Below are 18,421 nucleotides of genomic sequence, written 5' to 3'. Positions count from 1 at the left end.
TTGTCTCCATTTTTTCTCTTTTAGCCAGTCTTTGGGAAGTTTAAATGCCCATTCTTTTTTATTTTTGTGTGTTGGCTTAGCTGTCATGCTCTATTTTGTCAAGTTCAGTCTCAGTAAGCTCTCTGTGTCTTGTCGTGGTTGTCGAGTGTTTGTCACAAGATGGCGCCAAACAGACAGTAATCTTTATTGATCTTTATTGGCGCGGAACGATTTTACTCGTGCAAGTAGTCCGGCTATGCGTTATTATTTTGGAGCGGTTATTATTTGAAAAGAACGAACCTGCAAATGTCTCAACTGACCAATCAGAATCAAGCATTCCAGAGAGCCGTGTAATAATTGAAAATAATGCACACTTCGCGTCGTTCCGCATTGCACCTTGGGTGTGCATTATTTTCTTAGAATTCAATGGCCCGTCTTCAATTATTCCTTACTTACACGGCAGTTTTGTAAGCACTGATAATTGCATAAACATAGTTGGTAAGTTAAGGCTGTCTTAAGACCTAGTCTGACCAACTTGCAATTAGGAAGGGCTTACTTTTTCAGTCTTACTTTTCAGATTGAAATGAGATTTGTCTACATTTTTATGTAACTCACTTGACTTAAATCAATTATGATCACTTTCTAAGAAATAAAGATGACTAACTTGTAATATTTGTTTTCGGCTTGCGTATTCGACAACGTTTTTTATTTCCGGCCGAAATTTCGGTGCACCCCTAACAGTTATGATAAGTTTTGAAGGAAAAAAATTAAAGCGTAACTTGTAAGACTAATCTAAACAGTTTATGCGACTGGCATTGATCTGGTGCACTGCTGTGACTGTATGCTGTTGAAGTTATGTGTGTTTTTCACTGATGACTTGTGAATGCTGCCTTTGATGTCATGCTGTGATCACGCGGTTGTTTTTAAGATCAGGATAACTGATCTCACAGTCAGAGTTCATGCTTTAATACACTAAACCCTGTACTCTTACAGCACTGTGCCTGTTTTTCTCCACAAAATAGAGATGTAATTATACATTTAGGTGGAGTTCCAACCAGGCCACCAGACCAAAGTGAAGCAAATACTGATACTGTTATTTATGTAATTAAAATGGAGCAATGGATTCAGCATGTTAAATGGTTTAAAAACAATCCCATCATTCTATCAATTTTATCTTCTGAAAGATAAGCAGCAGAACAGAAATACAAATCTTGCTTTGATATCCTTATTATATGTGGGATGCTAAGATCTATGAAGTAATGCATTTAAAAGGATAAAGAATCTCAATTTTGTGTCCATGGTGTGCTATTTGTGTTTAATTTTGTGTGTGTGTAATATTTTCACTTGGTCTTTCCTGTCTTGCATGTTAGCTGCCTAGATGGCATCACATGTTGATTTTTATTTATGGTCTTTCAAGGATATTTTGTGTGAAAAAATTAAGAAATTAAAGTTATCTTAACTTGCATCAGTCACAGGTACAATTTAGTGAATGTACTAAATAATACTTGTATTTATAAATGAATAGACATTTCACTTTTTACCAACTGCCTTTTTTTTTGCAGTGATCTACTATCATCAAATTACATTGAAAGGCAAATATCAGAGGATGGGAAGTCAGTCGTCATCAAAGTGAGTATAAACATTGGACGGCTCAGTTCTTGTCATTTCTTCTCCTTGCTGTAATTATTCTGGGTTTGGGTTTGTACTAGAAATGTCTAAATGCATATAGAACTCACCCTCGGCTGTTAACTAGCCATTCACTGATCTATAATAGTACTGCCATGTCAAAAGACATGATTTGGACAAATTTAGATCATATAATAAACATTGTTCCTAAAAAAATGTATACTTAAAGGATTAGTCAATAAAAAAAAATAAAAAAAGATAATTTACTCACCACCATGTCATCCAAAATGTTGATGTTTGTCTTTGTTCAGTCAAGAAGAAATTATGTTTTTTCAGGAAAACATTCCAGGATTTTTCTAATTTTAATGGACTTTAATGGACCCCAACACTTAAAGGACTAGTTCACTTTAAAGATGGGGCCCATTGACTTACCATAGTATTTTTTTGACCTACTATGAAAAGTCAATGGTCCCCATCTATAAAGTGGACTACTCCTTTAACAGTTTCAATGCAGTTTAAAATTGCAGTTTCAAAGGATTCTAAACGATCCCAAACGAGGCATAAGGGTCTTATCTAGCGAAAAGATTTTCATTTTTGTCAAGAAAAATACAAAATATCCACTTTAAACCACAACTTCTTGTCTTCCTCCGGTCATGTGACGCGCCAGCGCGACCTCACGTAATACGTCATCACGTCAAGAGGTCATGGATGACGTATGCGAAACTACGCTACAATGTTTACAAGTGTGGAGAAAAAGGACCGTTCCAACGTTGTTGTATGTGGAATGATACCAATTAATGTCTTTGTGTCAGTTTATTGTTTAAAATGGTCCGCAAATGTGCATTTCATATGTGTAACACGTGACCTTTCGACGTCATTACGCAATTATGTGAATTCGCGCTGGCATATTTTGCATATTTTTAGTGCATATTTTTTATTTTTCTTGCCAAAAATGACAATCGTTTCGCTAGATAAGACCCTCATCCGTTTGGGATCGTTTAGAATCCTTTGAAACTGCAATTTTAAACTGTTGGGGTCCATTCAAGTCCATTAAAATGAGAAAAATCCTGAAATGTTTTCCTCAAAAACCATAATTTCTTCTCGACTGAACAAAGAAAGACATCAACATTTTGGATGACATGGTGGTGAGTGAATTATCTGGATTTTTTTTTAAAGCAACACTATGTAGTTTTTTTACCTTTAAATAATGTCTCTAAAATTATTTCAGTGATAGAACAACTTTTAACTGGACAAATTGTACTGTTGCTGCAACCTGAGCAGCCTCCTAGCTGCTACAAGCACACTCTGAAAGTGGAGGTGGAGGGTAGGAAAAACAGCCCCGCCCCTCCCCCTGCCTGCAGAAGAGTGTCTGATACCAGGCACTGTTGCGCTTTTCAACCACATGGGGGAGCTGTAAGTCATTTTTACATGGAAACTACATAGTGTTGCTTTAAAGAAAATAGACTAATCCTTTAATACTGTGTGTAAGTGTTGTATTTAACCCAAATTAATGAGTTTCCCTCTGTGACCGTGAGAAAGAATAGGCAGTTGCTGTTTTTTTACCTGAGACATTTAATGTAGACGATCAGATCTGTTACTCTGTGCCACACTGGGATTCAGAATCATGTCAGCTTCATTATGTCAGAGCACAGAGACATGCTTGTATTCAGATGGGACACACTGAGCCCAGAGCAGAAGGTGTTTGCTTGTTTTAGCCCGGTTGCAGATTCTTCCTGTCACACGGGACAGGGATACAGTGTCCTATTTTTGCCCTCTATCTTGACATAATTATTGGATTTTGTATAGTGGATAAGCCAAGGTTAGTTTCTCTAAATTCCAGTAGTAAGAAGTAGTCTTCTTAAACAAATAAGCTTTTTGTCCGCTTTCCATCCTTTTCCTGGCTATTAGAATTAAGCTCGGCTGTGTTTTTTTTTTGGACTTGTAAATGCTTTCTTTGCATGCAAATAACTTCTGCTGTGCAAGGATATGAGGAGTTTGGTTGCAAATCCCTCTAAGTGCCTTGTGAAAAATCTTCCTTGCACTTAGAGGACTTTGCTGAAAATTTGACGTGGCATCAATTCTGAATGGCATAATCTTTATCCCTATATCGTTATCTCCTTTATGACAGAGGTGGCATTTAGCGGCTTTGCATCTGAGCTTCTCATAAGTGGTGCTGTATGTTGTGCCAATTAAACAAGGTTTGTCATATTTATGAATAGAAAAAGCCTCACCGTGACTGAGCAGGCTACGTTTCTGAACACTAAAGGTGTTGATGTGTGAAATGAATGTAGTTTCAGAATGAGGTACTATATAATGAATGGCGAGAAAATTTAGAGCTCAGAAGGTTTCTATGACAAGTTGTTGCTTAGATCCAAAAGAAACCTCTCACACATAAAAATCCTAGCTGTGGAGCCTGAGGAAACACAGCATGTGTGTGATGTCTGGAAAGAAACGGGGACTTATTTGAGGCTGTTCCTGAGGATGAATGAAAAATCTAAGCAGGTGGTACTGTTAGGATCGAGTAGATGATAGGGAGGGATATATATTTAGCTCCATCTATCTGCAACAATGTAGAATGATTTTAGTTTAACTATATACGATCGAAGACAATAGACATTATTTATGTTTTAGACAAAACCTGACCACTGATGCATGCTGGGTAGTTTGAGTGCCCTCACCTCTTGATTAGCTGGCAAATGAGATCACAAAGTGCTACATGTGAAATTAAAGTCAGGAATGCTTGAGAACAACAGAGACAAGCAGAGGAATGGATAAAACTCGATGAATGATGCATTTTTGCTAGTGGAGGGAGAGATGAATTGAAATTGATCTGCTGGTAAATGTTGCTGCCTTATTCCTCTGAGAGAAGACAGGAAGAGAACGCTGCAGGCCTAATGGCGGCCGAGCACTTATACTCGAAAACATTTCGTAAATAACACACACACGCGCGCGCGCACACACTCTGTCTCTCTCAAGAAAGCTTTTACAAGTTTTTTGTTTACTTAAGTACAAACAACAGGCATCGGTGGTATGGATGTACACCCACACACACAATTTAAATATTCAATGCTATTCGACCAAAATCTTACAGAACAACAAGAGTAATTTTATATCATGATATGATGTAGTAATTCTTGCTGGAGTAGCCAAGAGAACAGGATAATCGGTCAGAAATAGGGTGAAAATGACAATTGTATTTTGCTGCATTGTGGACTTTTATACTGTAAACAAAGGTGTATGTTAGCAATGCACGTGTTGTTGTCGTTTATTATTGTTTGTTTATTATTCAGGGCTCCAGACTACCCCCAAATGGTGGCATTTTGCCCCTAAAATTTGAGAGTGTGCCACTGAATTTTACATCCAGTCGCACATGTGCAACCAGTAAATTTGACCTTTTTTTCCAAAAGTGCACAATAAAATGTGTCACTGAATTTGAAACAGCACATTGTACTTTCTGCATCTATCATTAAAGTATTTATTAGTAATACAGTGGAAATTAGTAGAAATGTGAATATTTGGTTAGCATGTTGATTTATGGTGTGTGCCCCTAAATTTTCTGGTTGCGCCCCTAAAATTTTCAGTTGGGGGCCACTGTGCTCCTAGTTAAAAAAGTTAGTCTGGAGCCCTGTTATTATGTGTTTATTACCGCTGTTTGTTTCTTCTTGCAGGGTGGAGAACATTGTTATTACCATGGGAAAGTACGTGATATACCGAAGTCGTACGTGGCGCTTTCAACCTGCCATGGGTTACAGTAAGTCCCTGTGTGTTTTACAGTAGCTGTGCCTGTGTAGCAGACTTCAATCTGGATTGCACACTGTTTACTTAGAGATGCCCATAGAAATGTGACGTACACACACACACACACACACACACACACACACACCACTTGTCTCTTTCTAAGACGCATTCATAAATAAACACATGTTAGCATGCCACAGTGGCAGGCCAAAGCAGTGATTATCCCATTCAGCAATTAAAGCTGTATAATTGTAGCATGCTATTATCCTCCTCTCATCTCATACACTAATGCTCACTGGGCTGTGTGTGTATCTGTAGATGCCTTTACACACAAAGCCTTTACCGATAGGAGATGAGGACTTTTTTTAAAAACATCAGTAAATCAACATTGCCAATTTACCAGTAAGAGAAGTTGAAAGATTAACAGTAATCTACCGGTATGGGTACAGTTTCCTTGTTGCACTTAATTATTTGAGTTTAATCAACTTTAATTTAGAATTCATTTCTACTTTCTTGACTACACTGTGAAAACTGAAAGCTGCTCTACTTAAAAAAAAAAACGTACTTCAAATGGTAACACCTACAAAAATAAAGTTTTATAAACTTACATTTTTTCACTTTAAAGGTGCCAAGAATGCATTGAAATAATATGTTAAATTGTACTTTGATATTTACATAAAAGTAGGGCTGGGCGATATGGCCAAAAAAATGATCAAAAAAATGTTTTCCATATTAGTCGATATCGATAATTATCATGATAAATAACAAATCTTTATTCCTGTCACATTAAAAGGCAGATTTTTGCTCCTGAACGCAAATTGTAAAAACAAGACAGTTAATAATGGTTTTAAAATACTTTTTATTCAGAACATGACAAATACAAATACTAAAATCTTGTTTTAATGTTCAGGCATCTGTATTATATGTAAATATATTTGTTATGAAATCAACACATTTCTGACACAGAAAGCTGCAGGCTACTGTCACTTTAAGACCCAAGACAGACTGTTTTAAGTTTTAATATACTGAGTAACATCCAGCTGTTTATGTTCACTTAAACAAGAAAGAAAACTTAGTTTGTGTGTTATACATATATGAGCTAAACGCGCTGATATATGGATGTCAAGAGCGTCACGTTGCTGTGGGGGCGCACACTCGTACAGTTTCTTCACTGCAGTGGTGGATTTGCTGTTTTTCTTCCGTTTCCTGAATTTGTGAATGTCCTGTAAATAGACTAAAGCTGTGTGGACGTGTGCGCGCGCAAGGGGGGGGCTGAAAGAAAGTATAGTATACTGTACCTATTTTGTCTGCTGTGTTCCGGGCTTTGACAAACCCTGTTTGTGCGTTCAACATTACACAAAAGGAAAATGTTTCTGGGTATTTGAATTCGATTCGCATTATTCGCATCGCAAAAATCATAGGGCTCTACTTATAAATGAATAACTTGCCTAGATATGCCTATATACTGTAAATACAGTTTTACATTCTACGGCACCTTTAAGTGAAAAATTTAAGGCGAAAAACTTAAAAAGAAATTCTTACATCTAACATTTTTAAACATTTTCAACTTAAATTTTTCACTTAAAGTGAGAAAATTTTAGTTGAAAAAACATATTACCAACTGAAGTATTTTTTTAAGTGGATTCAACTTTTACTTTTTACAGTGTAGTGAGAAGTTGCTATAAATTATAAAAATGAAGTCAAATTAGGTTAAGTTAATTCAACTTTATTTATACAATTTATAGCAACTCCTCACTAAGAAAGTTAAAATTAATTGTAATTTCAGGTTGATTAAACTTAAGTGCAACAATGAATTTTTGCAGTGTACAATGCTGTGAGTAGAGAACAGAGATTAGGATTAGCGGTATGAGCATGGACGACGTCAAAAGGTCCTGACTGCTTCGGGCCAATCATAACATTCGGACACATTACTCCCTCACTTTGTTTACGAAAGTTTCTTTCCACATGCTAAATAAAGTCGAACACACCTAAAGTTATCAACTACATCTCTTAACCGGCTGCTAAAGTAAGTCACCCTCGCCTTTTTTGAGGGGCCGATTCACCATGTGGAGTTGGTGCTGGTTCCCGTATGGGGAACATTGTTGTGAGTGTTATCAATTTGTTTGGTAGCCCAGCCCACTTATTACAATCTAAAATACTGCTACATGTTGTTGTACTATGTTCTGTTTGCTATTTTAACTTTCAACATAAAAAATTACTTGTCACTGGGAAAGTGACGGGCCGTCTGCCGAAGGAGAATCGAGTCTGTCTCTATAGAGCCTTATACACACAGCCTCTCTGCATGGCCCTGTGGGACAGCTCAGTTTCTTGTGTCTTTATTTTTAGTTTAAGAAGGAGTCAGGTCAGATCCATCTCTCTCTCTCTCTGTCTCTTTTTGTATGTGAACACAACGATAGTCAGGTCATATCTAGCTCAGAAATAGAGCGCAGAGATTCTCGTTTTTACTCATGACTGCAAAAGTTCATTCACCCTCTTTAATGTGCCATTATTGTATAGCCTACTTGTCAAATATTTGGATATTTGTAAATGATGTAATATCCACACTGGGGTGAATTTACTAAACAGTTGCCACTTTTGCAAGCATTACCATTCACAAGCAGACAATTAATCGCATACAAAATAAAAGTGTGTTTTTGCACAATATATACTGTATATACATTTCAGATTTTATATATATATATATATATATATATATATATATATATATATATATATATATATATATATATATATATATATATATATATATATATATATATATATATATATATATATATATATATATATATTTATTTATAAAAATAAATAAATATATATATATATATATTTATTTATAAAAATAAATAAATAAATATGTACATGTGTCATGCCTACATGAATGTGTGTGTATTTATATATAAATAATAATTACACACTGCTCACAATTATATTATGCAGAAACATACTTTTATTTTGTATGCAATTAATCACGATTAATCTTTGCCCACCACTAGTTTTTATTTAATATAAATGAAGAGTTTGGTTCCATAATGCAAATAAATCCATTTTGACTAATTTCGATAAAATGTGTTTTTTATACCAAGAAAGTGACAAGATGAAAGCCACTATTTTCTGTTACAAATTTTCACATAGCATCTTTAGGTTATAAGACCATAAAAAATTCCAATCCATAATTTGATTTTCAAAGATTTATTATAAAAACAGATTATTTTTTTCACAAAATGTAATAAATCCATGACATCTTTTTTTTCAAAATGCTATAAATCTACTGAATCAATACATAAATGTGCATTCATCTTTGCCATGTTATATTCATTTAGTTGACTAGTGGTATACACTGATAAAAAAATAACATTAATGGCATTAATCAAAACACTTATACTACGTACACACCAAATACGTAGCATCGCGTTGCTCGGTCTAGATTACTCGCGGGATTTAACTTTGTGTCATGCTAATTTTTTTGCGCGAAGGCGCACTTAAGGCGAATAGTGTGTGTTTTCGCAGCAGTTGCGTCGCCAAATTCGCGTCATCCGCATCACCCCGTGCGAGGACGCGTTAGATCGCGTCTTTGCATTGACAACTCACGCAAATCGTTGAACTTGCGTTTGGTGTGTATGCCCCATTACTTTGTCATATTAAGAACACTGTTATTGCTGCTGTCATCCTTGGGACATCGTCGTTGAACTTTTTTGACAGCGATCAGCTGTAAAATGTTTTGGTCCTGCTCGATTTTAGCTTCAAGTAAAATAATGGAAAGTTTTGCATAAGTGGCTTACGTTTCTTCCCCACCACAGAAAACCACCACAGGTTTATCAAAGCCATCAAAGTATTATTTTGTTTTTGTTTGTTTGTTGATCACAAAGTACAAAGTAGATGAGAAAAACTAGGATTCCGTGTGTATTTAACGCGCTGCCATTGTTGTTTACAATGCGTAGAATGGTGCGCTTTGATTTGTTGAGCGGATTTATTGCATTCTGCAGAGGAGAAGGACTGCCGTTTATCTCGTTTTGGGAATAAAGGGAGAACAGATGACAGAATAACACTGCGGATATCGAATTTTGTGTAAAATTAAGGATTTACTTTTTAATACCGACCTGATACAATACTGATTTGGTGGTAACAATTTTTTTTTTAAATATGGCGTTTATCACGTTTTGGAACCAAACTCTTCAAATATTTGTGTACATTTTCCATTAATTATAATAGCATATTTTATGAATGATGATTGAAAGATGGAGATGACCATTACACCCAGGCATGTGTCCAGGGGATTTCAAAAAGCATTTCGGTGTCTAGAATATCTGGTGCATACTGTCCATAGTAAAGTATGTCAGATCATGGAGATCTACTGCATCTGCTCCAGTTCAGCAACTGGACCATACATATTTTGGGGTCTTTATTTATTTGATTTGCATAATTTATCTATTTAATCAAATGTACTTAATTAGACAGTGTGGGCACAATTACACAAGAGAGATTTCCCATAATTGTGATGCAAATGTCTAAGGTAAAGTAAAGAACTGTGTGTTTGTATTGCTAAGCTGAGAGAACAATTTATGGCACGGCTTACTTTAATGTCATATTTAGCATCAGACTAAGTGTCACGGTCTAGTGATGACAGTCCACTATAGACAGTTTTAAAAACCATAATCGATTGAGAGCTATCTTTCTTTTAAAGGTCATTGACCTAAAGCTATTAGGGATGTATTGGCTTTTTTTTTCACCGGATATGAGCGCTGCATTATGACGTGTTAAAAACAAAATTGCTCCCCCTATAATTAATAAAGATGTCTACTCTGTAAATCTTTGTAAAATCTGTAAGAAAAAAATGTTCAAAAATGGCTTTAAGCTGTCACTAGCACAGTGCCCTTTAAGTGAAAGTGTGTTTGTCATTTATGGAAACCATACTCAAATGTGACTTCTGCATTTAACCCATTCCAGTGAGTAAACACCTGCACTGCAAGTCGTCAACACTGTTTATTTCATTATTTGATGAGAATGGTGTTATTGAAACAGGATGTGTATGTAAATCGTCCTTCTCATTGACATAAAGCTTTCAAAGGTCACCTTAAGCATGTCTGCGCCGTCTGCAGGTCTGACCGATTGATCGAACTCCATCAGATCAGAGAACGATCTTATGTCTCAGGGCAAAAGGAGAAGTCTGGACACACACAAACACACTATCTACTTACAGACTGATGCTTCATTATAGCTTAAGTATTATTTTGTTATGCAGTGTGAGAATGCAGTGCATTTGGACAGCCACCAGTAAAACATCTAGACAGCGTTTTTTGCTATAGTGTTATAAAAAACCCAGAAGACCTGACTTTGCTTTACCTTTCTGGAAAGTGTCTGTGTGAAACTTTTCCTGTATAAGCATTCATTTGTTACAGATGAAACTCTCAAACCTGTCTCTCTTTTTCTTTCTAGTGGAATGTTCTTTGATGGGAATCATACATATATGATTGAACCAGGAGGAGAGAATAACAAGAGTGTAAGTATATTTATTCAGTAATTGTAATTTTGTTTTAATTCGTCTGAACCGGCTTATATCTGAAGCATAGGGTTTTTTCTGCAGTTCAAACTTTTCCTATGCCAGATAGGTGGTTCTACTATACATTATAATCAGTGTTGTCTGCCGATGTATAATGTCTTCCATTATGTAGGTTATTAGACATAACATAAAAGTAGTTATCGTATCAGCTGACGTTTCTATACTGGATAGGCGGGTCATATGTTGACCAATAAGCCCATCTCATGCAGTCAATAGAGACACCTGACTCTACAGAAGCTTGGCTATTAGCTGCTAATGGCTGTATAGATGAAAGATGAGCTAAAGCCGTGTCGCTCACTGAGGTCTGAGAGAGGGAAATATCATTTCTTAGCAGCCAAACATTGATTTGATTCATTAAGCAATTGACAGAGCAATGTGCAAATGAAGTACAAATGAAGTAAAGTGATTTGTTATTTAGACCAGTGCTTATATCTCTATGGTTTCATGATCTGATGCTATAGATGGGGTTCAAGAATGTAAACTTTATAAAAGAATAAAACCTGTTCAGTGTTTTTGAAGGTTTATAAAAGTTTATCATTCAGTTAGTTTGCTTGTATTTGTGCATAGATATTTACACTTTATGTCGCCTTGGCTACGGCAGTTCATTGGACCGAATGCGTCAACTAGAGCCGCCATCTTGAAACAGGGGAACCCCGCATCAGTGTCATCATCACCATAAATCGTCATGAACGTGATTTTCTTGGTTTTCTTTTGGTTCGTTTCAACAGTCAGACATGTATTTAGCATTGAGTCCAGAAAAAAATTTAAGTTTTGATATTATGAAAATTTACTTTTTTTAACTATAATGTATAGTGCTAGTAGCCCTAACATCCATTCACAGCACAGAAGTCCGGCATCGTCCATGAATTCGAAGTACAGGCGGAGATAGCAGCTTTACCTAGATAATGACAAGACCCCTGTTCTAAGATGGCGGCGGTTTTAGTGCATGCTTAGAACTAGTGATGCACCGATGTATCGGCCGCCGATATTTATCGGCCGATTTTTGATGAATTTGAAACCATCGGCATATCGGCAATAGCACGAGAAAAACAATCGGTATCGGCCTATTAATTAAATGCATAAAGAAATCCATTATATGTAAAAAAAAAACGAGTTAATGTTGTTAATAAAATAAATGCTGAACAGCAAAAACCACCTTTGAAGGTTGTCATGCTGTCTTATTATATTTGTTATTGCTTAATTTGTGTCTCTCTTATTATGTTGGTCAGTTGAATGTTAATAAGATCAAATCCATGTTCAGTAAAAATAATTTGATGCAGAAATAAACGAGCAAATAGACCAACTGTATAGTATTGTATACAAGTGTTTAATATCGGTATCGGCATCGGCCAGAAGTTGTCTGTTTAAATCGGTATCGGTATCGGCCCAAACAAATCCTATCGGTGCATCCCTACTTAGAACCCCAAGGCGACATCTAGTGTATATATTTATGGACCACAAAACCAGTCACAGGGGTAAAACATTGTTTAACAATATTTTGTTGAGGTACAACAATGTGAAAATCTGGAATCTATGGATGCATAAAAATCCAATTACTGAGAAATTCGCCTTTTAAAGTTGTCCAAATTAAGTCCAGCAACACATATTACTGATTCTAAATCAATTTTTTTATATATATTTACGGTAAGAAAATGACAAAATATCTTGATCTTTACTTAATATCCTAATGATGTTTGACTTTAAAAAAAAATTGGTTGACACTTTACTTGAAAAGGTGTTCATAAGACTGACATGACACCTTCATAATCATGACATGACAAGTGTCATGAACATGGAGGGGATTTTATGCACATTTATGACAACTGTCATTAAGTGTCATTTGTTCAATTATGTCATTTTTAATGCAAAGATTACATTGTTTGAATTGTTTTTGTTATGACAACTTGACATAAACCAGTGCATCATAACTTGTCATAAATCTGTCATAAACATGACATAGTAGAATAATTATCAAACTTAAGAAACGACCTAGCTTTATGGGTCATTTAAATGTCTTTAAGTGTTAATACTGTCAAATAATTTTAAATACCATAACAAAATCCAACCGACATGTCAAAATATTATACTTAACTTTATGTGTGTACACTATACATAAAAAATGCAATAAAATATAATTTTATCAATTTTAATCATTGTATATTATTGAGTGATTGATTTTATTTGTTAAACACGGAGGACACTTAAAAAACCCATTATGAACTGAAGCATATTCATGATGTTGTTATAAAACTTTTTGACAGAGTATTAACATTTAATGACATTTTAATGACAAATTATTGTACCACTGTAGTTGAGGTCAAGAAAAATATTAATGATGCTGTTATAAAACTATATGACAAATATTAACACATAATGACATTTTAATGACAAATTTTATTTGTATCACTGGTAAAAAGTGTTCTGTTATGTTGTCTTGGTAATGTCAAGTTGTTATAACAAAGACATCTCAAACAATGTCATCTTTGCATTAAAAAAGACGTAATTCGAATGACACTTAATGACAGTTGTCATAAACATGCATAAAATCTCCTTCATGTTCATAGCACGTGTCATGTCATGATTATGAATGTGTCATGTCAGTATTATAAACACCCCTTCAAGTAAAGTCAAGTGTTATTAAAAATGGATCATTTTGACTAATACAATGTATTGTTGGCTATTGCTACTAATATACCGGTGCTACTTGTGACTGCTTTTGTAGTCCAGGGTCACATTTATGAGCTTTTTGTTTTGTCTGTCATCTTTGTTTATAAGTCGTACTATGTTTGCGAAGTTGAACATATTTTAACATCCAAAGTTATTTAAAACAGATTTATACTACCGTAAGCTGGCTTTAATGCAATGGTATGAAATTCACAAAATAATTTTTAAAGGACAAGCAGTTGTTTTCCCCACATAGATACACCTTTTGTTTCCTGGTTAAGGCAAAATTGTTCCAGGCCCATTGTTGGTGAAAACAGGGTTGTCTTGACCGAGAAAAAGACACTAGGCGTATACAATCAGTGCTGACTGTGTCTATACAGTAAGACTTACTGTATTAGGTGACGTCCAGCACTGATTACGGTTCATGTGACTCCTCTCTCTCAACTCTGACATCATTTGTGTGCTGCTTTTGTAATGTGTCTGAGTCACTTTTTATCCCCTTTCTGACTTTTTTCTGTCTAACAGATATTACATTAGAAAGAAATTTATATCTTGAGAGATGCCTTGGCTTTTTAATCGCTGGTTGTTGCATATTGCTCTCTGTGTGTTAATGGGTTTAATACAACTATTTTATGTCATGACCTTGTGCGTTTAAGTGACCTTAGCGACAGGGAAGTCCTCTGATCTGATTCATTTAGACGCAGTCATAAACCAGAGGGACAGTATCGTCCTGATTACCATATGGCACATGCATCTGTCATCCACCCTGTATTGCAGCAGGGGACATGAAAACGTGTCCTTCTTTGGCCTTGATAGCGTCTCTCACTGCTGGACACTGCTCGAAGTTCCCACTTCATTCAGGGTCTTTGCATCTCACCTTATATGTGCTAGTTCAAAATTACCCTGTCTTCTGCAGTATAAACGGGCAAGGTGTGTCTGTTGTAAAAGGTATTTGGATGAGAGCGACATCTATTTCTCTCTTTTTCTTCATTCTGAGCTTGGCAGAGATTCAGGTTGATAATGTTGGGGGTGGATGATCGTCTCCAGAATCATACGGCAGGCACCCCACCCCCCAACATCCTTAACACACTTTCCTCAAAAAAGTGTGCCACCCCCCAGCCTGCTTTCTATTCATGATCAAGGCCCCAAGAGAACCCACACACCCGCTCCCCTGCCTCCATACAGAAAACCCCATCTTATTTTAAACCAATGCATCTGATGGACCATCTGCGTTATACGACTAATCCTCCTACGACAAATGCCCCCTCTCATATGTGTATATATGAGAGGTGAAAGGGTGTATATGTATAGAAAGGTCTCTCTCCCCTGGCTTTCTTATATAATGGTATATATTATTTCATTTTGACCTTGAGTACAAGCATGCAAAAGCGTGTCAGAGACAACATTTAGTTCCGTCATACATAAAGCAGAATTCATACAAAAAATGTCATAGTTCAATTTAATTTTATATAATTGTTTAATTGTTCCAAAGCAGCTTTACATTTATAAAAGCAAGAGAAAACACAAAAAAAACAGAGGAAAACAAAAGTAGGAAAGTACAGCGAGCTGTAGTACTAGTGAGCTGAGTTTTAATGTAACGTATAGAAGAAAGTTTTAAGTTAAACTAATGTTAGCTGACTCCCTAGGGGTTAAAAAAACTCCCAGGAGAATAACCTTTTAGGGATAAAAGTCCTTGGGAGACAAAAAAACCTTTGAGAGAGAGCCAGACATAGCTGATACTATATAGAAGATATACTATATATTAAAGAGCACCTATTTTATTGCTAAAAAAACAACGTTATTTTGTGTATTTGGTATAATACAATGCGTTTGCATGGTTTATGGTTAAAAAAACCAAATTATTTTTCACATACTGTACATTTTTGTAGCTCCAGATTTCACTCTCTTCCTGAAACGCACAGATATTGTACAAATCTCAACGATGTGAAAAGCGCTGTGTCCCTGGTTGGCCAGCTAATCTTTACATTGTGATTAGCCTCCTTACCATGTTTAAAAGATTCCGTCACAATGCAATTACAGGAGTTAACTTATAGGCTGTGTGTCCAAAGCGGGAGGAATTATGATACTGTCGATGTTGTCTACATCATAGATATGTAAAATCGGTAGAAAATTGAGCAAGTTATGGTCATTTAAAAGTATTTGCGCCATTAAACACAATGCTACGAGTAAGCGAGCTGTCAGAGGTAAGATGGCCGCCAGGTGATGACGTTAAGAGACTCCGCCGTAACACATCTAGCCTTTATTATACATATCTATGGTCTTCATCACCAATCCCAGGAAGTAAACTGTTGCCTACAATCTGTGTGTTTGTTGTAGTCCAAGAAAATAGATTTACGTTGAAGACGATAACTCGCGTCATCGTTTACTTTGGGGTATGTACTTTTTGCGTATGTACTAACACACACTTACACACCAAAGAAATGAAAAATCGTGAATCGGACAATAGGTGCCCTTTACATACTACATTATAAAATGCTATGGAAATTTAAAGGGAAGCGATTAGTCGCTTTGCAGACTTAAGTAATCCAGTAGCAAAAAATAATGGGGTGGTTTCCCGGACAGGGATTAGCTTAAGCCAGGACTAGGCCTTAGTTTAATTAGGAAATCGAACTAGTTTTAACAAATATGCCTTACTAAAAACATTACTTGTGTGCATTTTCAGTAGCCTAGAAATCTAGACGCACCCTAGCGGCCGCAAAATATATTTGCTGCCAGGGTTTAGTCTAGGCACTCACAATACACTTAACCGGTCCAAAAACCAAAAATTGGTCAGGCCAATCACATCGTGTGTAGCGTCTGTGGGGGCGGGCTTAACATGATGACGACAGAGCTGCAACGGTTCCTACTTGAAAACAGAGAATGGCTGCTGCTGCTGGCGAACAGCTATCTTTTGAAGCGGCTTTGGCCGCGACTCTGGAGGACTTAGACTTATGTTTTTCTTTAAGAGAAGAGCAAATAAACCCTACTGAAGTCCTTTTTAAGCAAGAAAGATGTGTTTGGAGTTTTGCCGACTGGTTACGGTAACTACGTCACCTTCTTCGTTGCTCTGATCCGTCATAGCGCTATCCTATTGCGTGCAGAGGCATTTTGAGGGACAACCTTATATCCCGCCCCTTGCATTGAGCCGTTTGTGTGAAGAGTTGCCAGACCTTACATCTTGATGTAGGTCTGGCTAACCAGGCTACATTTTCAGACAAAACAAAGGGCACTGATGTATTTAAAGATATGTCAGTGCAAGTTGTTTTCAGTTTGGCCAGCTCTTACATTTATTTTAGTCGAGGACTAGTCTAATCCCTGTGCGGGAAACCGCCGCAATATATATTAAGTCCATATATTAAAAATACTATATTTTAAATACTATATTATAAGATTTATTATAATTCATGTAGTTACTTACTTTTCCAAAAAATGGGCTACGTTTTTCTCAACATAAGCAGATACCATAAAGACGGCATCGTAATTTAAATGGGACTGGTGGTGATCAACTGTAATGATATACATTGCCGGCAATATTTGACTTAGGATATTTATAGCAGCTCACTATAGGTTTGGAGCAGAGCAACTGTGTTATAAACAATTCAGACATCAAGTGCATACCTGCAAACTCAGAAGGGCTGAAAAAGGTGACACATTGTATACGCGCCCGCACCCCCCCCCCCCTTACTATTGTTATATAAATATGGTAACAGTTTACAATAAGGTTCATTAGTTAACATTAGTTAGCTACATTAGTTAACATGAACTAATAATGAACTGCATTAATACAGCATTATTAATCTTTGTTAATGTTAATTTCAACAATTACTAATACTTTATTAAAATCTTGTTAACATTAGTTAATGCACTCTGAACTAACATGAACAAACAATTAAAGCTTAAATTTGTATTAAGTAACATTAACAAAGATGAATAAATACTGTAACAAATGTATTGCTCGTGGTTTGTTCAAGTTAGTTAATACATTAACTAATGTTAACTAATCAACCTTATTGTAAAGTGTTACCAAATATTCTTACATTTAGGCCAATCCTAAAAAAGTTATAATCTAAATATATCAAAAATTCCAGTATAGAGTCCAGTAGGTTGTTACAGTTAATATACAGTAACAGAAATTTGCATATTAAAAACGTGAAGTTGTTCATTTGAAAGATTAATTGAAAACACATGTAGTAGACGTAACACCACTATCTCACATTAAGTGCACTACATTTCTTCAGTCATGCATCCCTCTTTACAGTAAATACATTACAGCATACTTGATTTAATGTGAGGACAGTGAAATTGTACACTTATTATCAATCTTATAATGTACTTAAGTTACTCAGGCAATCAGTACAGGACATCGCTGGTTTATTTTGGCTTATAAAGTAAGTTATATCAACCAGCTCAGGTTAGCTGATAAAGTAGCATCAGAGTAAACATTTGTGCTTGCCTTTGAGGTGCGGGATGGCCCTCCTGCAATCGCTCATCACTTTTGTTTTGATTGCAGCATCACATGTTTAACAAAGGGTCCCTTGACAGAAGCAAATGTGATATGCATCCATATGTTTGCGCTTTATCTCTTCTCTCAGACCAGACGCGAACTTTTCTCTACAGTTTATGGCATACGCAGCACGCAGATGTCCCGCTATGGTGGCTCAACGCAAGCCATTCAGCGTTTGACATCAAAGTACCGCGAGACCAGACTTCTCCATATGTATTTGATTCGCTCTCGCAGTATTTTGATATCATAGGATTGCCCTGCGTGGCGCCAGATGAAGTCCCTCAGTTGTGTGTTTGTGCGTACCTCGCGACCACAGATTCTATCCATCTTCA

General features: G+C 36.1%; 1 protein-coding gene across 3 annotated transcripts in view; it reads left to right on the top strand.

The window, feature by feature from the left end:
* adam22 (ADAM metallopeptidase domain 22) overlaps positions 1–18,421 on the top strand; it is a 75,400-nt gene that overhangs the window by 14,330 nt on the left and 42,649 nt on the right. For all 3 annotated transcript variants that reach the window (XR_010547483.1, XM_065298632.1, XM_065298633.1), the window contains exons 4-6: positions 1,542–1,608; positions 5,274–5,356; positions 10,798–10,861. Coding sequence is in view for 2 of the 3 variants with exons in the window: in XM_065298632.1 (XP_065154704.1) it covers positions 1,542–1,608; positions 5,274–5,356; positions 10,798–10,861 (214 nt within the window). In the remaining variant the exon portion in view is untranslated. The remainder of the gene's footprint in view (positions 1–1,541; positions 1,609–5,273; positions 5,357–10,797; positions 10,862–18,421) is intronic.

The sequence above is a fragment of the Paramisgurnus dabryanus genome, chromosome 13 (genome assembly GCF_030506205.2).
Source record: "Paramisgurnus dabryanus chromosome 13, PD_genome_1.1, whole genome shotgun sequence".
In the NCBI taxonomy this organism is placed as follows: Eukaryota; Metazoa; Chordata; class Actinopteri; order Cypriniformes; family Cobitidae; genus Paramisgurnus; species Paramisgurnus dabryanus.
The sequence above is the reverse complement of the archived record's forward strand: the minus strand, read 5'-3'. Positions and strand labels throughout refer to the sequence as shown.